The following is a 27,040-nucleotide window of genomic DNA, read 5'->3' as shown; positions in this document are numbered from 1 at the left end:
TAGCATCAGCTGACGTACAGAGATTCTTGCATTATTCTGAAAAATGTTTTGATGCAGTTAAATTATTGAATTAGCAAACTTCAGACTGTTCTTTTTAGGAAGCAGCAGTTTCCTTCTTGGTGTCCTGCAATAGACACTCTGCTTATTCAATGTTTTACCTACTGTGGACTCATGAAAACTAATTTTAGGCAGTTCCAATTCCTTCAAATCTTTGCCTGTCACTCGGGGTTGTTTCTTTACCTCATTAATGGTTTTTCTTTACTATAATGCCTTTATTATGCTTTACTGTTAGACAAAGGTCATCAGAGTAAAACATTTATACTGCTGTTGTCCTGCCTTTGTCTTATTCCTTATTGCCTTTCTTATTCAAATTTGAATGTGCTATGCATGGAAATTAAGTTTAGGCCTTGTTAGACAAATAGTGTAGAACTTGTCACAGTAACTCATATTTCTTCTTATGTTTGTTTGACAGAACATATATGTGTTAGCTTGGTTGAACCTTACATGCTACTGTGTGCAACTGCTGCTTACTCTGTGTTAAATGTGATGTCACATTGCTTTTGCAGAGCAGATAAATACTTCACATTTAGAGGAGCTTTGATGTTCTGTGAAATGTAGTCATGCATCAAAGATGAACATTTCACCACACTGTTAATGTGAGATTATTAAGGACAAGATATGTTGACATAATTTTAATGGAAAAGTTGTTGTTGCACATTTACGTTCAGTAAGTGATTTGGCAGTCGTTTGTCATCTTTCACATCATTATTATTATCTTCTGGTGATTTTAATTTTCATCTGAAAAGGTATCTACAATCTGCTAGTCTGATGGAGGGTTGATAATGGTTTCAGCTACTTCATATCTACTGGTCTCTGTTAAATGCATCTTTATTATTTTAAATAAGCAAATTACTGATGTTTCATCCACCAGACTTTATTAACTCTTATGTCTACAGGAGAATCTTTCTTTTTATTTGTGGTTACTTTCTCTGCACTGGAAAATCTATTTCTATTGATTGGGATTAAAATGAATGCTTATCCTAGTGCAAGTTCAACGTTGTTTCTAGTTTAGCAGGTAGTGCTCAATAGATTAAGTAGTATAGTTTAATGGGTTTGTAATGCTAAGGTTCTCAGCTACTATTAGATAATTAAACAAAGTACAGCTCAAACTCATTATTTTTGCAGGTAGGTTACCAAAGTTATTACAATTCACTCTGAGAGGAACGTATGTCTGTACTGAAAATTCATGTCATTTTACTATGTACTTAAATTGTCAACCTCCTGATGGCACTAGAGGAAAAGCCAGGACCTCACCAAAGAGATTGGGATCATCTGGGGTCTTTGAACCTTTGTTTGTTTGATAGTTCAATCTCAACCAACGGGGTGGATAGACCAAGTGACATTAACATTTGTGCAAGACTAAAACCTTCGTGGCATAAGTCTAAACAGAAAACTTGCCTGAGCGCTGAACATGCCTTTTACGAAGATCTCCTTGACTTTTTGTCATCAACAAAGTCAAAGGATCTGAGACTGAGCGCAGTTCTTCTCAAGTCTGATTTGGCCTTGATGAACAAAATAGAGCACAGTAGGCTGCTGGGTTCATTTGGGCTACTTGTGCAGATGGATGAAAATGTCAGTGGTTTAGTGCTCTTAAGTTAATGATCTTGGTGCATGTTCCCCTCACTTCCTCCAGGGCCTCTCATTTTGCAGAATAAGTAGTGGGAGCTTTGGGCTGGTGCCTGTCACAGGGTCTTGGCTGAAATAATGACTTGAACAGCCCAACAGACTGTGGTAATAGTAATAACTGTCAGACTCCGTCTCCCATCAATGCTCACATCCCCCTAATTTAGGATTAATTCCTGCTGTACTCCAGAAAGCCCTGAGTTGCTGAATATCTCGCCATTCTCTTTCCTTGTTCCTGCAAAATGCTTTATTCCAGCTTATCACAAACTTTTATATTTGGACTTATTAGGAAGGATTAAATGGGCATACCAACAGTAGACCTGAATGAGTAGCCGTTTCTCAAATTTGTGGTGTTTTTCTTTTATATATAACAAGAGACCTCTAAATGCATTTTCAGTCAGTAAGTGGTGGTGGATTTCACTGGTTGTGTCTCTGCTTCCAGTTCCTCTCATCTTCTGGGAAATGCAGTTTCAGCTCTCTTTGATGTGCAAAACTCTCCATCTGCCACCTTTTTTATAATTTCCCATCTTCTTTCTCTTCCTTTCTGTCCCCCTAAGTTTGATGACTACTTTTCTTGCTCCAGGTTACACATCAAGATCTTTGTTTTCACGCTGTAGTATGTTTGAAACAGACACACTGTTTTATTTGTGTGGAAATGCTGCAGTATTATATTTTAGCACACTTCTAAACAAGGTTGATGGATTCTTCCCCTAGAAAACGCTTTGCCAGTTGGAGCAATTATGTGTGCAGTGACATTGCCTGTTATTGTTTTCAGTTCAGCTTTATGAAAAAGTTTGCTGCTTCCTTGTTTTTGCCTTAGGCTACTGTTTCTATTTTTCCTCCCATGTGCAAAATTGAAACAAGTGCTTGGTTGCTCTCAGTGAAAGTTAATGGCTCTTATTTTAAATAGAGCCTTTAACACTGGAATCAACAGTGTAATCACACTTTGGGGAAATTAGCTATTGATCATTTTGCCGTGTCTGACATAATGACCAGTAGCATGGCAAACGGTTCTAAAAGCAGCTTTTATTTCAAATGGCACACTTCCTGATTAATTCAAATGTTTCCTGCCCAAAACAGTGCAAGTGCAAAAAGTCATACTTCATTTCCACAGAAATATAACATCATTGATTTGATATCTCCTACTTGTCACCAGCAGGCTTTGCAATTGATCAAGACTCCCTGAGTTACTGTGGTGCTCCAAGTGAGTCGATGTGTGTGTGATCCTCTAGGCAACTTTCTTCTCACTGCAGGGTTTATACACCAGCTAACACGCTGTTACCACAATGAACTACAAGCATGTAAGTGCCACAGGGGACTGGGGGTCACCCAAAATATGAAAAATTGAAAAATATGTTCCCCACCAGTGTTTGTTATGGTCAGTGAACAAATGCCTTCAATACCTAGAAGAAAACAAATTGTATCCCACTTATAGTCAGTGTTAAACAGAACTCCTGCTTCATGTTGGATTATGTGTATGTTTCCCAACAACGGTGAACATACCAGCAAGTTTAAACCTCGGGTCTACAGGACAGGTTAAATATACAGTAAGCTGTTTAGTTACTGCTGTTTATTATTCTATCTGGTGTGATATATTTGAGTTTTGTTTAATCAATCATCTTTTTATAAAGTTTCATAAAGTGCTGTTGACTGTTTATGTGTGAATTATATATCTGGCCTTGAATAAAAACATTCACTCATTCTCAGGTTTCTCAGACTGAAAGTTTGTAATGAACACTGAGTTTTGGACAGATACAAGCTTTTTCCAAGGCTGTAGGTGCCCCTCTAGAAAAGTCCTCTGATTATTCATTTGTCTCTCTCATTCTGTCAGAGCTCAGCATGTATTTTTTCTCCTGAATCAGTCCTGCAACTGAATCTATGCGCTGAATAATGCAAGAAGTGAGGGTTGGGTCTTGTACTAGATAACTCATTTTGCTCTTTCGCTCATGTTCTGTGGAAGACCAGACATGTTATAGATAGAGTGCTCGAAAAAAAAAAAAAAAAAAAGAGAGAGACAGATTAGATAAATTGTCTCACAATTTTTACTGGCTACTTCATGTGCCATAAAATGATCTTTCCCTAGTTGGATCATTTTTACAAAATCATCACTTTGAAAATAGACTTGTTTGATTTAATGTCTCGTATAAAGCATGTTATTAATTCAGTCTCATGAGATGGAAAAACAGGCAATGCCTCACAGGGGAATATAGTGCTATCTATTTTATGGCTTCTGTATATTTCTGGAGTAACAATTCAAAGAAATAGCTGTTAATGTCTGCACTGCTTGGGGGTGAAATTATAGCCTGAAACAAACTTGAGAGGAATGGATATTGACCTGCATGTGGGGCTGCTTGAAATATGTGAATCTTTAAAGAAGCCTTTGTAGATGTACATAGTAGATATTTTAGCTTTGCTTTGCTTTTTAAAAGGACAATACTGTATGTCACACACAGGTAACAGCAATAAGACTGCATGTTTGGAATTGTTGTTGCAGACAAGGCGATCACAGACAGGCGACTGAATAAATACGTAGGTGAAACTAAGAGCTGAAGAAATTGCAGCCGTGCAAGTTTACAGTATTTGTGATTTTATATCTAGGCCTGTGTTTTCCATTAAATAAAGAAAATATTCTGGTTTGACTGCTATTAAACAAGGGGCTGACATGTCTTTAACCTTTACACCTTTTCACTCTTAGTCCCTGCTGCGGTGCACTATTAATTGTAGCATTCAAAATGTCAGCTCCATTAGCCTATCTAAACACTTCACCTTGGGCTTTGTTAGAAGGTAACTGGATAGCAAGGTTACTTTGCATAACAACCTGACATTTTGAAACTACCCCCAACAGTAAAAAAGACAGCATGGGTTGTTGGTTCAAAAACCTAAAATGATCCGTGTTTTTGTTTAACGGACAAGGACCTTTTGTGTGAATGCATAATGACTGTTGTCAGACAGCAGCAAAGGTGGAAGCAGTGTGATGCTGTTATTGGCCCACAAATATCTGACTGGGTTAACAAAGGGCGTGACGTCTTGTTTTCTGTCAGTCAAAAACATTCACTCAAGGTTGGAAGGTTCTGTAATTAGGAACTAGACATAAGGTTTAAATGAATGTCGAGCATACAGTAGTTTAGATTCTCCTGTTTTACTAATAAGTGTATTGTGTGGTCAAACTTCATAAACACCAGATGGAAAAACTAGAAGTACTGCATTGTGAATGTGTGCCAAAGCCAATGCACAAGTTCAAATGGACGTTATACCTCTGACATATAGCATTGATGAGGAAAATTACATGCAGTTGACTTGTTGAACAGAACTGGTACTTTTCTATTCTGCATAAGCACCTATTCATTCTTTTTTAATGTGATGCTATGTATTAATTGTAACCTGGTTGTTAAAGATGATCTTTAGCCACTAGCGTCCTGAATATTTGACTTTTATTGGAAAATGAATCAAATTTATGAAAAGCATCGATATTTACTCTGTTTACCCATCTTCATAAGGACTCCTCCACTTTGCTGTGGCATGCTGGATATTAACGCCAGGGTCAAATCCTAATTCAAAGTTAATCACAACCTGTTGGCTTCAGCTAGAAACTCATGTTACTGCCAAAGCTTTTGGCCATAACTGTACAATGCTGTTAATGAAAAACTGGATGCCACTCTGGGCTGTTGGGTTTCTGTGGGCAAACAGTGCTGTTGTTTTCATCCTCTATACTCCTTGTGGAGCTTATTGTTAATCTGTTTTTGTCCATTTAATTTTTGGATTATTGTCTTCAGCCCTTTGTCTCTGGCTGCTGTCTTTACAGCTGCTGGAAGAGCATCTGGTTTTGAGGACAGTGACAGCTGTATAGTTTGAGTTTCAAGTCCTTCTCCTTTTGGCTGACAGTATTGCTCCCACTGTCTCTACTGCAGTATGCAGACTGTATTTAGCAGTGTGCAGTTTCAGCTTATGACAAACCTATTTGAGACCTGTTTAGAATGATTTGATGATCAAAATCTGCTGTTTCATATAAATAAAGGGTTCTGAGAAGTTAGAAGAGTTACTTAAGTAATGCACAGCAAGAACATCTGTCTGCGCTTTCCTTTCAAGATTCGGTTTTCTATAATACCACCCAATGGGCGCTGCATGACATAAAATACGATACTTACATGAATAATGACCCATAGTATTGGATTATGGTATTACATGTAAAAATTGTGCTCAGGGGAGTTGTAAGCATTGAATGAATCATTATAGTCTCCACTTTGTCTTGAAACAATGTCGACTAGCAAGCTCCTTGTGTATTCTGCACTGTCCTACCTGTGATTGATTACAATCTTCAGAAGCTGACCAGCTTAATAATCGATTCAGCAAAACCTCTGGGTCCCCTGTGGATGATTTAATGTTTTAAATCATACCCAGGATTTACTGTTCCTGAAGTGGAGGTTCAATAGAACTGACTGTAAATCATGATTAGACACAAGAAAGCTTCTCCTAAACTGTATCTGTGATCCTGTATTTAGGTCAACATATAGACCATATAGACCATCTGTAGTACAAGTCGAAGTCACTTCAGTATAGTAGAGTTTTATAGTAAATGTGACCTCTTCTCATATTGCTTTCTAAATTATTCAAATACTTTACAGCCCACCATTGAGTCTGATTAATATGGTAAATGTAATAAATTATTTAAGTTGGCACATCCATAATATATAACTGTGCACTTTACCTGTTATGATTGGTCTGACTAAATCCTAGAAACGCAGTAACTACTAGTCTGCCGTCTTATAGAGGGTACATCGTTGTGCTATACTGTGAGCAACTGTTCTCAGAGTTCCTTTAGCTGCATAGCAGCAACCATGTTTCCATATGAAGGGGATGGTATGGAGAAATATTTACTTAAAGAATATCAAAATTCATGGTGTCTTTTGAATATATAACACACAAACAAAACTTACTACAACCCTAACCATTTTAGCAAAGCCTAACAATGAAGCCAATATTTTAAAAACAGAAATGTTTGACTAATTACACTACAATGAAAGGACCATATTTAACTTCCCTAAGTCTGTTGTGCCAACGAATGTGCTGCCAGGATTCATCAGGCTTTTTCCTGTTTTCATGTTATTTGGTAAAGTTTAATCCTGTATTTCTGCCCTGTTTTGTCTGCGCAGCCACAGAAATTCCCCCATAGTTTCCAATAGCCAATTTATAATACAGATACACACAATGTGCATTTATTAAAAACAGCTATTTAAAATATATACAATCAGTTATAATTGTAATTTTCTCATAAATCAATACTCAATGATCCATAAGAAAAAAGTGAAAACATGCCTTTAGAAACTTTTTCATTTATTTATTTATTTTTCATTTCAATAAAGACTGTGCCCTGGCCAGAAAGTATAACAGAGCAGGCGGTGGCAGCAGGGGGCAATGACAAACGGCCTTCACAGTCTATAAAGAAAGTCACAGAAACACATTCTGTTACATTTCATCCCAGTTAAAAAAAAAAAAAAGTCATTAAACCAAAGTATTCGTCTTGTGCTCAGTCTCCAGTTACTTCAACCACAGTATGTTCTTTAGACTATTAAAATGCTCCATAGGGTGATCTGTGATCACCATGTTAGTGTCTTTGGCTTAATCTCCACATTACTGAATTAATTTACATGGACATTTTGATGTCCTCGAATTTTCACACTGGAAATACACATGTTCAAACTCGAACAGAAATGGAGGACTTGAGAAAAAAGTCGTCATTGATCTGGCAGAGACAGCAAACTGTATGAGGACTAGAACTTTCTTTTAATAATAAAAGATGAATCCAGCCATTGTGACTGATAAATGTAACATTGAGAGCCATCGTAACATCACATCATTCATTGGGTTAAAAGAATAAATCCTCATAATACAAAATCTGAACACCTCCAATTAGACAAAAAAGGTCAAGTTGTTAGATCTGTCTAAACTAATGAGCTGTAGATTGTACATTGTATATTGGATGAGACTTAAACGTTTCCCATCAATCCCTGAGGTCTTCCAGTTGGAGAACAACTGCTGTGCTTGGCTTTCAAAAGCTCCAGCTGCCTTGATCTCATGACGTTATCATTGCCTATGTTTACATCATGTCAAAGAAAGTTGGAATCCAGTTGGAGAGAGTTCCATTCTCTTGCTCATACTGAATGAGTCTTACAGTTCATGAATTAAAATTAGAATTTAAAAATGATTATCTGCGAAAGCCTCGAGCACATGAACACACTGTTTAACCATTACATTGTTGACCTGAAACTCTTAGTAGAGCTCTATGGTTACTGCTCATGCACATGGTGGAAATCCTTAGATCCTCAGAATTACTTTGGCAAATGAAGTGATAGAATTATGTTTTGGTAAAGCTAATTATAATTTTTAATTCTTTTTACGTGTATTACTTCTTCTTACTTCTTTTAAGTCCATTAATGCATAATCAATTTGCAATGATGTGATCTGTCAAATTTATCAATGCCTTACTGTAATTTTATTTAATTAAATACTACAAAAGTATGTAATTATTACAGTGACACAGGCCAGATCCATATTCTGACCATTATTACATAACATGGATGATTGTTTGTTTTTATTGTTTTGGTTTAACTTTACCGGCATGTGCCTAGTAAGACTAATTAACACAATAGCGTGTTTTAAAGCCTTTTCACTCATGTAGATTAAAAAACAATGGGTTGTTTTAAAGGCTATATGTAAATATTGGCCTAACATTATAGTTATAATTATTATTTTTTTAGTTGGGTTAATCAGTGTTGTTTCCATATAAGAATACATTAACCGACACTGACATAATTATTCTTATGTCTGTCCTTTATTCTATTGTCAGTTGTCTGCCACCTCCACATCCCGAGCGGCCTTCTTGCAATGTCTCCGTTGGGGGATTTGGTGCCCCTTCCAGGAGCCAGCGGACTGGAAGGGGGAAGGCATACTGCTTGTTCTGCAAGGAGGTGCAAAGCCAAACCCTCACGGAGTCATGGTCTGTAGCACGGAGATGTCTGCCAAAACTCAGAGCCCCACGCCACTCTCTGCTGCAGGCACAGCTCAGGTAACACAATAGCACAGAGGACAGCTTTGTCAAAGGAGCAAAATGTAAAAGAATGCACTGGGAAGTGTTTAGACAAGGTGCCTTTTTCAGCACCTTTCAGCACCTGCACAGATGTTTCCCCGAGGGCAAAAACTTTCACAATGTCAAAATAGTTTTTCATGGATTATTTTGTGCATTAAGATTTTAGAAGTTGTCTTTGTTGCTGAGCCCTCATGCAGTTCCTGGACAAGGTCAGAATACATCATCCTTTAATAAAACTCTGCCATGTAAATCTTCGCTGCAGGTTGCATCACACTGGTAGACAAATAATTGTCTGAATGTCACAGTTTATAAGTGACTTTCATGTTTTATCAAACATCTTAAAGGGTGCAAAAGTTGTCATCTTGTGATGTGATGTGATGTTTCTAAAATATTTCAAACCTTTTTCTCTCGTGGAGGTCTCAGAGGGAAAAGATACAATAACGTTTTGGATGTCGTCCAGCCTGGAAAAAACGGCATCCAGTCCAAAGGCATCTCTGAGGATAAAACAGCAAGATGTGCCACGTCAGAGACGATCACCCTCATCACCGGGTAAATATCATTATATAATTAATCATGACTTTTCAAGCAAACAACAATTACTTGAAGAGAAATAGAAGAAAGCTGATATTAAGAGTTTTCCTCCAAGGAGGTCAGGGACTCATTACTACTCACAGCTTTAGGAGGACCCACATTTTTCTTTACCAAGATTTGTTCATTGGACCAGGAAGTGTGTGGCCTCTTTTGGGTAATTGTTAGGTGGATATAACTCGAGTTTGCAGCAACACCCAGGTGTAATCAGCCAAAGTTCTAAACAACAAACTATTTTGTCCTCTGCATATATTCCAGCCAGCACCTCTGCACTGTTATCTCAATGGCTCCACCTGCTCTCTGCATGATTAGCACGCTTCATGATTGGGGTCTAAGGGGAATAAAAGCATAAACTCCAAGTGCTGGGAGAATACTTTGGCTGTCCTTTAGAGCTTCTTTGTTTTGAACAAGCCCTATTTGGCATCCTCATGAGTGGATCTTTGACGTGAAGTAAACAACACATACTTCCTGTAAATTCTGACTAAAATGTGTTTTTAATGGTAAATGCTGATACAGATATTTTTATAGTCTAGTCTGTGATAGCCCAAATTATCTAGGATCTCTGTCAAAGCGAAGTCAGTTTGATGAATGTTTACATGTTTGTTTCACTATCCTTCTGTTTGTCTTGATTTTCTTTTCCAAATACATTTGGCTCACTTCAGGGTTGTCTGCTCCTAAATCAGGTGTTTCCCACTTCATTTGAGTCTTATTAGCAATGTTGCTGTGTTCCTAGATCTCAGTCATTTATTTGTTGAATACATTATTATCAATAATTCAAGTAATGATCAAACCTATAAAAATGAGTTAAGCCATGCCACAATTATCCTATAGTTTTATTTTGTATAGTAAAATAAATCCATAATTCCTAAAATGCAATTAAAGCTAATATGAATTGACTTGAACCTTTTTTTATCTATTACAAAATATGTTTATTGTGTAAATAGAATTTAGAGTTTAGTGCCTGCAACACACTCAAAATAAAATATGACAGAAAATATTCAAGTTACACTGTTCTGGATGATTTCAGAATTAAAAGGTTCATTGGTAACAGGTGAGGGTAACACAAAAGAAGCATTCACCAAAGGCTGTTCTGTGTTTGGACGTCTATGTTTCCATCCAGACTGCTGTCAGTGAAAGGTGCAAAAGTCAGTCAGTCTTTTTTCCATTCTACATGGCTCAAGCTAATTGATTAGTTGAACATTTTAGTTTTTTTACTAACCCCCATCAACATGTCAATGTACAACTCCCATTGACTTTTTTTTATGTTTTTGTTAATTGTTGTTTATCTGTCCTGTTTCTTCCTAATTTCTTATTAGATCCTCAAAAAGTAGCTGATATACAGTTTGAACATAGATATTCTTATATTATTTATGGAACACAGTGGACATTATCCGTGATAAAATATGCCGAAGTTGAGTATCTTTTACGTGCTTTTTAGTTTATTGGTTAAGTTTAGTATGTTTCTTCATAGATTTTCATAACTATTCACTACAAACGTCTGCAGAATACAGCTTCTAAGTATACACCAACAATCTGATCAGGTGCTTTTTCATCACTGATCTTTCTGCATTTACACAAAAAACATACTCCTCTAATCCAAATGCTGCAAAACACAGGTAAGCTACACTTTGTAGTGCACCTCTACACCTTCAATGTAGACTCACATGCAGCACCTAAGCTACTGCTCTTGCTCTGCTCTCTTGCAGCCCACACTACAATATAAGACTTTACTGTGGGTTACTGTGGCATTTTGGGACATTTTGTGTGTTTGAATTCTATTTATCCATCCTTTGAGAAGTCTCAACAAAATGTTGTTTAAAAAATACTGTGATGTAGAAACAGAGATCTGAGAGAATTCCAGAGACACTTAATGGTTTGAAGCAGACTTCGAATTAGTGCAGCAAAATGCCTTCACTGTGAATTTTTAAAACATTTTTGAAGCATTACGCATTAGCCACTGATGCCACTACGCATATCAACTGTTCTTTGCTTTCTATAAGTGATGTTATTCAGAATGTGAAAATAAACCTGAACCATGTCCCTGTTTTTTAGATTTTAATTGGGTTATCAGTTTATGCTGCTGAAATTTTCTAACAGAAGCCTTTCTACCCCGTTGTTCCCAATTAAGCATGACCGTTCCGCGATTTCCTTCCAAAAATAACTCATGAACCCCGAGCTTTAAAGAGGCCTCCCTCTGAAACGAAGTTCTGATTAAATATTCTACATCCTGCTCATAGCCAAAGATAAATGATGTGCCACAGTCTGCATCTTTTTATTGAAGCCCAAACTGCAGATTTGGTCTGTGTTTGTTAGTGAATTAATTAAAAGTGCAGTAAACACTACACATAGCCACTCAATCCCTGTGACAGCAGAAAGAAGTTGAGTGGACTCCAGTCGTATACTCGATGATTTCTTCCTTAATGATGCTGTTAACTTATCTTGGGAGAGAAGAATAGTGTTGATTAGGGCCTACTTCATGGGTGTGTAGAGAAGGCTATTGGCAAAGTCTATTAATGACATTTTAATCAGTGCTCAAGTGTCCTCAGAGGATCGTCCAAGTAGCCTGAATGATTTGGGCTAGTGTTCTGAGGAGAATTATATCATGAATCTCTGTCATTCTTTGATTTCAACACCTTAATCATCCTTGAGTTTGTTTAACAAAGGGCGTGTTTATGTGTGTGTATGTGTGTACATTGACATGCCTGTAAGTGTGTTGCTTTCCGTTGCAGGTAGCTTATTTAGATGAATATGAAATTCATGGACAGTCTGAAATATGTGATTCATGTCTTCAAGTTATATATTTATTAAGGTGAAAAGAAAAGCGTTTCGTAACCTTGGAATCAGCAATTTGAAGCTAGATGCCAATCCTAGATTCTCACGATACGAAACCTCTATAAGTTATTCATGATGGATATCAACAAGATTTAGGGGAGGGGGATTGTAAAGTCCAAATATTTTCATTAATCCATTATTTAGCTGCAGAATCCTGACTGTTGTGACCATACAACACTCTCTGTTTCCAATGATTAGGAGAGCATGAGAGGAGGAAAATATGTTTGCTGTCACAGATGCTTCTTAGCGAATTTTAATGATTTATCATCTTTACATATTTAAACTCATTTATCCTCAATCCCTGGTGTCTTGTGCAGGTATAGATGCATTTATCCACCTCTCGTACATCTACTGTATTGCTCAGCTGTCAAGAAAGCCTGTCATCAATCACGTACAAAACAATTGCACAACAGTTCAGCTAATGAGGGGAAACACATTTTCCTTCGGCTCAAGATATAAAACTGAGAAAACAGACAGCCCTGAAAACAAAATGGCTGCCGGGGGTAATGCCAGAGCACATTTGTGACAGGGAGCCAGCCAGTCCCGCACCATGTCCACTCTGTGTGCATGTAGTCTGAACAGATGGGAGCTACAGTAAGACACCCCAGGCAACTGCAGCAATTTCCAAAAGGCCAGTCAAACCCAGCACAGAGAGCGAGAAAGAGTGGGAGAGGAGGACAAAGAGATACTGGAAAGCTTTTCATTTCAGTATTGCCATGGCTACCGACCAAAAATCTTAGAAAGGATTGTAAGACTTTAAACTCAGTGTGAAATCTACGTAAATCCAACAGTGCCTCCTGATCTGAGCGAAATTGGATAGATTTGTCACTGACTGTAAATAGTTTTGGTTTCCCACTGCTGAGTGGAGTCATTTACTTTACTGAAGTTGTTCAGTGCACGTTGTTACGGTATGTTCTTCGATGCCCCCAGATGCCACCTGACTGCAAATCCAATTAACAGGGCAGCAATCAAAAAAGATTCCATTTTATCATCAATTTCAACTCCTTTTCATGAGGTGATATTCTATTAAATGTCTAACCACACATAAAGATTAAAAGTACTGCCGAGTATGCAGAGCAAAGGGAAGATGTTACGATGTTGTTAACTGCTTGTTAAATGCTGAACTGGAGTTATAGTGATGAACCCTCCAGCAAGAACAGCAAGCCAACAATTTACAAGTGAATACTTTATAAGGTGGATTCAGTCTGTATTTGTCTTTATCTTCTTTTGTTAGGTCAGAAGCGTATTTCACCAGCTTCTCCTCCAGAATCACCTCAAGGCCCCGGGGTAAGGCACCTTTTCACTTACTTAACTAAGTAATACATGCAACTAAACCTGAAATCCTAGAACAGTTAAAAGGTGAAATCCCAACTTTTTACTAAAAGCATACCTACAGAATGCACATTTTAGATATCTTTTGTACTCATACATCTCTCCAATGCAGTAGCACTGCGGTCAGCATCTCCACACAGGCTCACAGCTCAGCTCCAACTTACCTATGCGTCACCGTAATCAAGTGCGGAAATGATTCATAGATTAGGCAATCATCTGTCATTTAAAGATGCATTAGTGGATTTTTTTCTTACTTCTGCCCACTTGAGACTCGCTGAACAAGCTGAAAACTCCAATATATCATCATCTAAGTTGTTATGGTTGACAGAAATGTGCTACATTAAGAAACAAGGTTGATGGTAGCATCATCAGTTTGTCAGTGGATCTGCATTTAGATTCTTTCCTAGCTGGTATCTACAAGGAATGCATTCAGTGGGCATGTAGGTTCACATGGACCATAGGTTCTGCATACATGATAAAATAAAGTAAAAAAAAAAAGAAGCTACTAAAATGTCAAAGTTTAATAAGAAGAATGACAGAATCAGAGGGGCCCCTTAAGCTGTTTACCCTACATACATACATACATCTCCATTGCAGTGCTCTTCAGACAACGATCATCAACCTCAACTAATCCGCTGTCACGCTGTGTCTGGCTTGTCAACAAAGATTTAAGATCAAGCTCATATATATTTTTAAAAGTCTGGAAAAATACATTATCTGCCCTAGATCTCTCAGCAATAATGTGATTAGGAGGCATTAATGAAGTGAGACAGTGTTTACAAACACTTGAGATGTATTTCTTTTGCTTTTGATTCACCTGTATAAGACTTCAGAAAGATTGGGTCTATTGATAATGCTCTGCAGCCACAGGTTTACTGAATATAGCTTAGCACATCGGTGAGTGTGTATCTGTTGAATATGTGCGTGTGTCGGTCACAGAACACTTAAATCTCCTCAGAAATCTAAGAAAAATAAGTAATGAGGATGTTAATCATACCTTTCTGCATCAAACCAGATTAAATGTCACAGTAGCATCAGTGAGTGTAGAGGCTCCCAACAGGCAACTGATACAACACTGATCAATTCTGTAACTAAGCAGCATGTTTAACTGCACCATAATCATCTATCCATCATATCTAAGGTGGGCGATGAAGTATGACTCATATCCCATTCTTAGTACAATATCCACATGGACCATATTCAACACACCAGCAGTGCGTGCTGCTGTGGGTCTATTTTGTGTGTTTGTCCCTTACCATCATCACTCAGTCTGAGTGGAAGTGCCAGTGGAGGCTGGGAGTTGTGATGGATGCTGCTCTCTCTTAGGATGAGGCCAGGGACACACACACCACACGCAGCAACACAGACCCACAGAGCGGAGGAGGAGAAAGATCAGCTCTGTTTCAGCGTTAGCTCTCTGGGCCAAAATGAGCCACAGTCTCTATTGTCAACTCATTTTAAATTGAACCAACAGGGGCAGGGGTGTGTGGGAGTGCTGCACCCATGAACTCTACAAACTGACCCTCATTTTGATTCAGCAGCCAGGGGCGGTGGAAGCCTGCAAGTGGGCAGCCCCACTAGCTAACAAGAGATCCAGTCCAAGAACATCTGGTCTACCAGAATTTATGTATACATTTATATATGTATATGTTATGACTACAGATAAGTTCTCTTATGTCTCTTATGTCATATTTCAAAGGTTTCAAAGTTTCAATCCAAAGACATTGTCCCAAATAGAGAAATAAAATTTGCACAAAAAGGTGAAACACACAAGACTGAAAAAATGACATTTGATATATGATTTGGAAAGAAAGGAGTATGTAAATTTAGAGTGACCACCAGAGCCACAAGGTGCAATTATAGCATAATAGGTCTTCAGCATTTATCATTCAAGTATTATCATTAGCTTTCCTGACAGGTAAGTATGTGGAATAGAAGCGAAGATGGATGTGGACCTGCAGACTGACTGGGTTTATTATTTTCAATGTAGTTTATATTTAAGGATGAATGTTGTACAATATATCGGACTCCTCAAACGTACTTAAAATAATTATATCATAATTTCAAATTGGTTATTTATTGCAATGCTTATTTTAAAATGCACAAATTAATAGTTTTTATACCTCATTTAACAATTTTTCAATTGTGTAACACAGTATTATGGGAGTTTTTAATGCTCTTTTAGCTTAAAGTTATCAGCTTACAAACACCACTTTCATCCATCTTGTGGCCTTTTTGCAGGAAATGACCCGTACATTCTATTATGCACACATACTGTATTCCTGAGCAAATGAGTGTGTAAAACAGCAAAACAGCAGTCATCAGTGCCCCGACTGCTTGGTGTGTGCACCACAGATATCTATCTGATGCCTGTCCAGGATTGTGCATAAAGGAATGAAACAGAAAACACTGTGTGAAGCCGTGCCACTGCTGTTGGCAGTCACCCTACAATTCATCACAACTCTAGTGTGGCTGCAAAATTCACACAGTCTCTCTGTCTTCTACTCTTTCAAAGACATTCTTATGAAAATACCCTCAGTTCAGTCCTAAAATGATTTTCCCTGTTCAACATTTTTTTTCTCTCTTCAACATGGCTGTCAAGTGCTGATTAATCAATGGCATCCTTCTCTTAAATGGCTCTGCTGTACACTCCGGCTCTGTCTGTAGGCATTGTTGGATCTGACAGCTCTCTCTTGCTTGCATAAATTATTGATCCTTGACACTCTCAGTTCGCCACAGTGTAGAATGCTAAGGCTCCTGTGATATTTATAGCCAACATTTGGGAGAGCAGCTGAGTCTGTTTGCCTCTGTTGATGATGATTCCTTGCATCAGGCTGCGGTCATGTTTCAGGGTCGCATTCTGTTGACCCAAGTGGTCTTGTGGTCCACGGGTTGGAGGTTAGGCCATGTTTTCAGTTTGTTGCTGGCAGAGGGCTGTTTGGCAGCCGGTAATGGCACATCACAACTCTAACGTCACACAATCTGCCTGTATACTGCTTTGACAATTAAAATTTACTTGTTTCAATTCTCAAATCACGTGTTGATATTTGTTGTGCTAATGTGAACTAGGAATTAATAAATTTTGGTAATACTGAACCATGTAATACTACTTTAGTTGGGGGTTGAATGCTTGTTGCTAAACATCTGTTAGATACAAATATATTTCTATAAAGGACCTTTACACACAAGGCACATAGTTACATTAGCATGGAGAATTTGTAGATGTTTGTAGATGTGTAAACTGTAGTATTGTTTTTGAAAGCTGATGCAGAGCACTGAGTTTTCACAGTTTCACAAGATGTAGAGGTGTTATTGCACCTCTCTGTAATATGTAAGATCAAAATACACAATTCATTTTGATAACTATTCTTTAAGGCATACATAAAGAAGAGCATCTTAGGTCTTCAGCCTTGTACATTTCTAGTTCTGACATAGCAGCTTATACAGTACTGTGTATTTCAAGTCATGGTCATATTAACAGTTGTTAACAATCTGCAATTTGCCCGAATTTAATGTATTTGAATGCTTTTTTTACTGACTGTGTGTTTGGCCAGTGTTGTTGAGAAAAACTTTGATGTATACAAAAGTAATGTCAAAGTGTCTTTGCTGTTCATAAAAGAGCAACTGGTTGGGATCATGGATACTACAACTTCAGTGTTTGTATAGAAGATGGTTGTAATATAAAATGGTCATAATATGGGCTTGAAAATTCTAGTATATGATTTATGTCCTTTAGTTTCCTGAGGTCAATTAGCTGTAGCCTAAACACATTACCTATATACTCTAAACGAGTACTGGCATGTTCTCATATACGTTGTATTTATTTCTTTCCCTCTGTTGTCAGGCATATTTTAGGAATAGGCCCATTTTACCCATTTTTGTCATCATTCACGCACAATTATCACTTATGCTTACTCACATCCAGCTATCATTGTTCAGGCCTGACTTGCACTCCCCCTTTCTCATGCATCTCTAATATTTTCCTCTTTTGTGTGCTTGACTCCTCCACCTTTCATTCTCAACATTTTATTCCAGTAATCTCTTTGCCTTTTTTTCCTGACGTTCCTCTTAATTCTTCTCCAATTCAAACCACACCTGTGTCCCACTTTTCTTTCTTTGAGACACTCTTTCAGCTTTAGTCCATGCCGTCGTGTCTCGCACAGACAAACACACACAGTCATGTCGACACAGTATAGGTGGACACTTTTTGACAGAGTGTCTTCCCCTAAATTTAACCATCATCAACGTCAGCATGGACTTTTAATGAGCCCTTTGATGTTGACCAGTCAAAATGTTCTCAAAGCAATATTATTTATAGTAAAACCCTTCTACATAGCCATGCAAAGAGATGAACCTCAGATGAGCACCAAACAGCAAAATGAACATATGTGACAGCTAAATGAACATTACAGCATCTCACAAACGGAAACAAAAGAAGAGACTTTAGCATATATTACACTAACATATAAAACCTTGGACACTCTCACACACACACATGAAGGTCTCATGAAGCCAGAATGTGAGCAGATGATCTTCTTGGCTGTCAGGGCAAACAGGCTGAGTTCAGAACATTGGCAGCCACAGCAATGCCACTACTAATTGCCTCATTCTGCGTATTCTCTTGGTGTGTGTGTGTCTGCATGTGTGAGATTTTCACACACAGAGGGAGTCTGGTGTCTTTCACACCCTCTGGGTGCAGGACGTGGTGACGCAATGTGAAATCACATGCAAGTGTGTGTGAGTAAAATGTGTTAGCAATTCTTGTGCGGAATGACTTGTCACAGCTCACTGGTCCTGACATTTTAGGACATTTTGAATTGTGAAGATTTGTTGACCAATCCTGACCAGGAAGCCAAAACAGCTCATTTTAGGGGTACGCCTACACCTATCATAGTCTTCAGTCTGTGAGGGAACAAACTGTGGAATATGCATCAGTTTGAGATGAAGATATCCACTCTGATACTGTGTGTAAGTGAATCTATTCACTTTGGTTTAAAATATGTTGCTTCACCTCCATTTCAGTGACTAGTACAATGCAGCCCAACATGTTTGTCACTTTCAGTGCACAGCATTTGAAACTTTAAAAAGAAATATTCTGATGCTTCTTTTTTAGCTGATAGACTTTATAAAATATGTAGTAGATACACGCTCCTTCCTATCTTATCTTAATGTGGCCATGTGATTAATGAAGTCTTCTGACACAGATTCATAGAACAGCACTGACAGTACTGTGTACATACAGTATTGCGTCCTAAAGGTTTTAGAGTAAGGCACCTAGTTGATCTACTGACATTCATGGTTAAATTTGTAAAAGGAGGAAGGGAACACTTGCCGTGTTGTTTTCATTAATACGTTTTGCAGCACTGCAGCAGCAGGACACAGTAAAGTTTGTTACTTACTGAAGTTTTGGAAGGACGATCTTAGCATTATTCACAGTAACACACTGATGCTCCCTGCTTACTAGTTGAATATTGCTATGAAGCAGCAACAGTAGGTTGTTTCATTTGCATCAGCAGTAAAGTACTACAGCTTTGACACAGGCATTGTAAAGAGAAGGACTAGAAGACAGTAAGACTGTTATCAGCAAAATACAATTAAGCTGTATTACATGCATGCCTTGTTTCCAGTGAATCCCTTGAGCATGTGAAGGCTTTATGAATCCAACACAAGCTTGAGGGACACTAACACTGAAAACTACTATAAAGTTGTCAAGGTGATCATAGAAGGGAAATACATTAAATGGCTAATGCAGAAATATGAAGACGTTAAAAACATCCTAAATTGGGTAATTACTACGTCTTACTACTTTAAGTGGTTGATAAAGCACTGTGGCCAATAACAAGATCATTTCTATCTAAGTTCTATCAATAATTTTGTAACTTGGGAATACTGTATGAAACTATAGCACCCACAGGAAACCAATTAAAAATAAAGAGAACATTTGAACTCCTTACAGGAAGTCCCCAGTTGAGTTTAGTGGGTTCCTTGCTGTGAGGAAACAGTAGTATCGTTAAGCTGCTAATAAGTGTTAGGTTTAACTGGGTCACGGGCACATTTTCAGAGGAAGGATACTTTCTTTCTCTGATGCAACATCTTATTGTGGATGTCAGATTGTATTGTTTGTGTGTTCTTGCCTTCACTTTCTGGGCATGATGACCCATCCTGTCTATAGACAGTTGGTTACTGTTATTCCAAACGTCCAGGTTAACCCAACCTCTTCATCCTCCCTGACCTGCTGGTTGTTTCTGTCACTACAGTGAGACTGCACAGTGTTCAAAACCACAGATCTTTTAAATTTTGTGAAGATCCCAGTCTTTCCGTGGAGACCAGATATGTCAGGATGCATTTTGGAGAAATGTGTATAAAATGATTTATAAGACATCTGTAATTTTTCCTTTTGATGAAATGGTATCATCAAAAATCTGGAGTTTTTCAGTTTAAATATTTCACTCTGTGTAAACATCATACATCTTCAATGAATAATTTCAGCCATTTGGATACATAATATATATAAAATGCTGTCAGACAGTCTGCAGTAAGATGGAGACCAAATCTCTCCTTATTTTACTACATCTGCTAATGTGTTTTACTTTGGTGGGTAGTAAACTAAACAGGTTATTATGCTAGCATAGCATTATGTCTATTGACTGTAACATTACACTTCCAACTGAGCAGGTGTCAACCTTGTTTTCTTTATAGTGCAAGTGAAGGGGACATGATGTTCATGTGTCTGTGGATTAGAATTCACTGTAAAAGAAAGTCCTCTGTCTTCACTGATAGACCTGTTTGCCACTTTGGCATAGCCCTTATAACGAACAAAAGCTACTTTTAAGGTTAAAGCTGCTTTCTCTTTTGTGCCAAGTCAAACCTCTTTGAAAGCAAAGGGACACACAGACAAACAGTTTTGAATTCGACTTGCCGGGGGACGACAGCATTAGAAGATTGTAGGTGGAGAAGCGGGTGGAGTGAGAAGGGCTTATAAGTACTAAAGCAGCGTAATGGTCTGTTGCTGTCATCTGAGACGGCACATGTATATTCCTGAGTGCCATTGTTCATAATCATAATAATAACAGCAAATCATTTGCATTGTTTCTCTGCAGCTCTCACTGTCTCAGCTGGCAGCTACTTCACGCTACCCGACCATCAGCCACTCCAGCTCAGCGTTGCCGTGGCAACAGTCGTTTCCCTCTCTGCTCCATCCTACCCCTTTGGCATCGGCCCACCAGCTGTCACATGTCGTAAGATTTCCACCCCCGTACGCTCACACACACACACACACACACACACACACACACACACAAAAGAAAACACACACACGACACACACATAAACGCACATGCTGAATGTTAGGCAAAAGGGGGTCATAGACAAACAAGGTGCACTTTCGAACACAGCAACACTAAAACACATAACATGGTACATGAGCCTTTTTTTGCATTACCAAGAATATGCAGAATCATTCACCGGAGTTTAAAGACTCACTCACCTTTATAGCACTTTGCTCTCAGCCTCATACTCATCGAGACACACACATACACACACACACTCAAACCTCTAAACTGAACTCTTTGTTTTTCAAGCTCCTGAAGCTGCTGGAGGTGTTGAAACTGCTTCTTTTCATCTTTATAATCAAAAGAAACATTATTCTTTGACTTGGCTTTTTTAAATCGTTCCACAAAAGGGACTTCAATTTTCTTAAGGTATCCAGTATTTCACATAACCTCATGTTTTTCCTTCCGGGAAAATATGTTTAATCTGCCATGTCTACTTTTATTAATGATTTACTTCTTTTTTACACATTTGGCACTCTCATTTCTGTATCAAACATCCATTTGCAATGGATTCTGTGGTCTTGTGGGGTCACAGCACTTGTATTTAATTTCAGACCAAGGTGAAATAGTTTTAAAAGTATTTTAAAATAGGTTAGTGTAGACAACATAGCACTTCAGGCAGGTCAAATCCAATGTAAACAGTTTAAGCAAATGCTGTTTTATCTAGCTTTGTCTAATTAAAAGCGTATACTGTATATCCCAGCGAAGTAGCACAGAGATGGTAATAGAATTGCAATCTATCTGGCTGGTTCGCCTCACTAACAAGCTCTATGCATCTAAATAAAGTCTTCTCGTTGCAACCAGGGAATAGCAGGAATTAGGAAGTCAGCTATACTGTGCTGATTTTAATAACTCTGCTGAATATTTCTTGAAATGTGAGGGTAACCTGTCCTACTCCCAACTGTAGGCGTAAGCAGAGTCATTTTGTCTTTGAAAGCTGCCTTGTCTTTGCTAATTTAGACCGTGTTCACCCACAAAGATGCATATATTTGAGAATCAGCACACTACACAGTGGAAAGTGGTAAAATCTCACAGAATGGGAGAAATCATAATGCTATAATCCTGGGATTAACCCTGAATCTTTTTCTGCTTATCAAAGTCAGTTTGTGCCTTCTTATATGATATGCAATATGTTTCTTTGATGTAGAAAAAAACATCATCACTACGTGTATTGCTGGTGTTTGAGCATTATAGGGATTTGTTTGACTGCTCGTAAACAGTTTAATTTCACTCACATGCTAAAATGTTGGATAGTGCTGTAAACCATTTTCTCTCTTTAACAGAACAGGAGACGTTTGTTGCCCTCATTCATGTCACAAATCAAGCAAAGTACCTTTTGCTGGAATTATGTTAAGGCTGCAGTGAAAATTTAGTATGTCATTTACCCGTTTGACTAAATTGAAATGCCCCTTAGTGATTTTAGGACTAGAACATTATGTATTTTTGTCATTCACTCATCCTGTGAAGTCTCTGTGGCCACCAGGCTGCAGCAAGGGAATAACATCTAGTAAGATACAGGTCTTAAGACATTAATCGAGGCCATGGATGTAACTAATGCTGAGATCTTGACCTTGTAATCCATCTTTGAGTGTTTTCCTGAATGGTTCTAAAAGCAAGTCACATTGGCAAAAATCTCTGCAATTCCAGGCCACTCTGAGCTGAATTGTTCAAATTAAAGCAGTGGATGCTGGCTTTATTTGTCTAAATTGATTGATTGTCTGTATCAGATGCCCAAATCACCTTAAGGAGGACAGCTAATGGTTCTGCTTTGCGTTTTTCTGGACATCTCTCCATGTCGTTGCTTGACTCCAGACACCCTGTGAAAGAAGACTTAATTTCTGTTGCATGAAACCACTGTCTGCTTCTTTTTGTCATTCAAAAGTCACCACTATAGTCAAGAACTGGAATGTAGACCCACAAGCAAACTGAGAGCTTTGTCTTCGTTCTCAGTTCTCTCTCCACCGTGACAGTATGGTCTTTACTCGGAGTGTACTCTCTCCAAGTCAGCAGAATGATTGCTCGAGGCAGCGTGATGAACTGGGGGATTTGGACAGCTCTCTGCACTCTGGACTTCCCAAGTCTGAAAGTGTGGGAATGTCAGTACACTATATTCAGTCATTTAGCTGTTTCCTACCTTTTCTAGGCTTTTTCAATTGTAATTTCAGTAACGGTTATTAAGTCTCAGCAGCTTATCATGTGACGTGGTACAGTAAATATATGTTTCATTCATCATGCTGTCCTTGATTTTCTTACAGGATGTACTGTGGCCTTTCTGTCGCGTGTGCTATGTCAGAGCTTTGTTGGTCAGTCCACCTGCTTATGCCTCAGTACAGCTAAAAAGGAATTTGTTCATATTTTAACTAGACAGCAGTAGCTTTAATGGCTTTCTCCCATTTTTCATGCACAAAATCCATATAGCTTAAGCTGTGAATCATAATGCAGGATTAATCCAGGAACGGTGGATCAGACTTACTGGAGATAACAATATAGTGGGAAGCACAATATGGCTAAAAAAGGCACAGTTCAGTTTGGTTTTGACTCACTAGGTCATGCTGTGGAAAAACGTCAGTGTTTCATATCATATCATCCATACCACTGGCTGTCAAAAGTTGGGAACATCCTGTATTTTAATATTTAACATTTAACATTGCTTCTCAAACCCTGAATTATGACATAGCTTAATGTGAAATGAGAAAATGATTTGTGACATTTGTTAAGATCCGTGCACACTCCCAAATAATATTCCATCCGATATTAAATGTTCACAATTTAAACTGGAATTATTAGTAAAATTAAAAAATGTCTTTCCAGGAATTTTAGAATAAACCTGTGTGAATGTAGTGTGATATTTTAAAAGGTATAACACATTTTAGTCAGCTACATATTACTTTTGAAAAATCAGTTTTTATCCCCACTGCTTGCAAAGAGGAGAAATAGCAACAATTTATTTGTCTGCTAGTTAGAAACAACTTGTTCAATTAGGATGAACTAATTTCCTTAATATGAAATACTTGAGATGAAATGTATAGAGAGAGATGTGTAGTTTTTATAAACCAGAAGTATAGAAATTTAGTCTTCATTTTATAAGAGTTAAATCCACTGAAATCCAGGTTTCACTTGGTAAGCACTTTGCAGAGTCATAATGGTATATGCTAAAAATGGTGTAACAGGAAAGGTCATACAATGAACCACTCAGTCATATCAGTTATACATTCACACACACTAACAGCAGTAACTTATATAGAAGAATTATTGGATGTTTGCTGAACCCCTGAATGTGTGGGTGTGTTCTTTACGCCTTTACACCCTCATTTGTCTTTGTCCATAACCTACCTGTAAAAGGCTGTTACTCGCATGTCATCACACCGCTGATGACAGAGGGTTCAGACAGTCAGTCCCTTCAACATGATGAGGTTTCTACACAATGCTTTGGTGTCCTCTTAGGTTAATATATTGCAGGCTCTTTGATCAGAGGAGGATCACAGATGTGTATGTTCTATTTATGTAGTAGCATGACTTTGGTTGAGGTTACATTATTTCCAACCTGTCTGATGGAAAGTTCAGTAATGCACAGTCATGTATGTCCTCTGACAGGCCAGCTGAACCATGCGCATATATCAAGGACCAGAAAAAAAACACTTGACTGGAAAATGGCATCATTAGCACTCCATAGCTAATTATCTGTGCTAATTCCCCTCCAGCTGCACATCTGTCAGTGACAATGAAGAGCGGATTACTGTTTACAACAAAAATGTAGGAATGTTTAATTGATTCACATTAACCCTTGTTTTTCTTCCTTGTCTTGGTACTTGACATCATCTGCTGTTTAAAAAGCGTTATTGTTGTCATGGAATTACAAATTATATGAAATTCTACCTCCAAGTCAAAACATAACCAGTAAGTTGTTGGTGTCTAACTTACTAAGAAATGGAGTTGTTAATACAGTGCTGTTATATTATATCATGATTAAAATAATAAATTGACTGCACTGATATTTCACAGCAAAATCTGATCGGATTCAATGTTGGCAGATCCCCAATATGCCCTAACATATAACCAGAGGTGCTTGGTATACCATATGTTAAGGCATGATGTGTCTATTGAATGAAATTTCATGGGAGCAGGTCACTGGAGTTTTCAAAGTTGCAATTATTTCAGTGCTGAAGAGAAACTTGCATTGTATGTTAAAAAGCTTATACTATCTGAGCTGATTCATCTCCTTACAATCTATCTCACATATTGTTCTCTTCGGTAGCTTGAGAAATTGCGTCGTCACACCTTACCACTTTTTCTTGGTGATGTAGTGTCTTCTTGTCAACTTTATTTATGGGGTATTTTAACAAACAGGTATGTTTTTTACAGAGAACAATGGACGCGAGCAGCTAAAATTCAGTGTGGTAAAGTGGTGTACATAAAACATAACACAATGCAACACAGACGAAATGTGCAGAGAGGAGGATGGGTGTCAGATATTAAAATTCAAACCAACATACTGTAAGTAATGATTTTAAAATTGTCGAGACAGCTTGTAAAGAGTGATTAATAAGACAAGGTTACACCGTCTGCTTCAGATGCCTCCAGGTTTTCCACGTCACACGGAAAGAAAATATCAGAGCATCATTTCTGAGATTCACATCATCCTGTTTTTCTTTGGCTACTAAATTCACAGTGCTTAGCTACAAATAAATTAAAACCAAACCACTCCTGCAGCTTTAAATACGTGAACACACTATACTGATAAATCCTGTGAATTGATATTTTTATATCTTGAGATCTTTATACATTTGAACTAAAAACTGTCCAGACTGTCCACCGCACTGTTTTATCCCATTTTGCTCTAGGCCTGTTCAGCTGTCAGCAACATCGCCCACCTGGAGGTGGACCTTCAGAGGGAAGGGGCGCAGAACGAAGGAGACCAGCTTCAGGAGCTGCCCTTCACTCCTGTCCATGCCCCTGTCATCACTCTGGGGATGAATGTACCAAGGTGAGTCCTTGATGTTGCCTGTGCCAAATATGGGCAATGGTCTATTTTGGAAATGTTTTTTTTATTCTATTAAACACCTTTAGGACAGTTTATGTTGGAGCTGATCCTGTATGAGGGGCAAAGAAAGTACCACTGCATGTACTGCACATACTGTATGTTGGTGTGGGCATCAGCTGTGTAATATGAATTGCAATAAAGGGGACAGCTGTTGTGAAAGGGTTGGCACTGGCCAGTGTAATGATAGATGCCCATGAGCTTTTAGCTTTGAAAATCTATTAGCTAAATACTGACTTAAGTGGAATCGAATTGCTGGTTTATGTCATATGTATAAAACTAGCCCAGTCTGCTCAACAGTTTGTAGTTTTGTTAACGTTTCTATTGCTGCACAGAAGGGTGACCCGAGTGCTACTCTTATGTGATAGGAGACAATATTGAATAAAGTCACTTTAAAGATCGTTTTAGCATGTTACTGTTGTATCTAGTCTGGTATCTCAGTGTAAACACTAGTAGAGGCCCTCATTACCATAACTGTTTGCTGTCTCGCTATCTACAGAGAGATATCGATGGGCCCCCTAATTGGCAGCATGTGTGCAGTGAGTAGAATAGCGGTGTCAGCTCAAAGCCAATTTAAACAAATCCTTTTGTCAGCCTTTACATCTTGCTTTGGATGATGGTCTCAGCATTGTTTGTTGCGTGTATTATTATATTCAGCTATATGGAAAATTTTAAACTTTGTTTCATTGGTACTGAAGCCTATGAAATGAATTCACAATACACATCATGGCTAATAATAGAAATTGGAGAGGATATCATAATGGCAATGGTAATGCAGCCAGGTCTGCTGAGGCTGTACACCAGATAATGGGCACAGTAACTCAGAAACAAGGCATCGTATTAGTATAGAGAGTCTGTAAATAAGCAGCTGGCATCAAAACAGTTTTCCAATCCCAGAGTTTGGATACAGACACGATGCTTTTCAGTTCAGTGGGTTGAAACATCTCTGCCTCTTCACTTGGAGCCAAAACATCTTTCTGACTGTTGTCAGTGTGAAATGACCCACTTCTTTGAGAAGAACAATGAAGTCTAAAGAAGTTTAATTGAAGTTGCTCTGCATATCTGATTGAGCCCATTTTGAAATAAAAATTATGGCTTGAATATTAATCTACTGGGGCTAAATTAAGATATAACTCTGAGCAACTGAGAAGA

General features: G+C 38.1%; 1 protein-coding gene across 1 annotated transcript in view; it reads left to right on the top strand.

The window, feature by feature from the left end:
* Positions 1 to 27,040, top strand: part of nphp4 (nephronophthisis 4) — a 128,394-nt gene that overhangs the window by 56,375 nt on the left and 44,979 nt on the right. The window contains exons 9-13 of the mRNA XM_026366908.1: positions 8,528 to 8,746; positions 9,184 to 9,316; positions 13,422 to 13,474; positions 20,620 to 20,757; positions 25,692 to 25,834. Coding sequence (XP_026222693.1) covers positions 8,528 to 8,746; positions 9,184 to 9,316; positions 13,422 to 13,474; positions 20,620 to 20,757; positions 25,692 to 25,834 — 686 coding nt within the window. The remainder of the gene's footprint in view (positions 1 to 8,527; positions 8,747 to 9,183; positions 9,317 to 13,421; positions 13,475 to 20,619; positions 20,758 to 25,691; positions 25,835 to 27,040) is intronic.

Source organism: Anabas testudineus, chromosome 7 (assembly GCF_900324465.2).
Source record: "Anabas testudineus chromosome 7, fAnaTes1.2, whole genome shotgun sequence".
In the NCBI taxonomy this organism is placed as follows: Eukaryota; Metazoa; Chordata; class Actinopteri; order Anabantiformes; family Anabantidae; genus Anabas; species Anabas testudineus.
The sequence above is the reverse complement of the archived record's forward strand: the minus strand, read 5'-3'. Positions and strand labels throughout refer to the sequence as shown.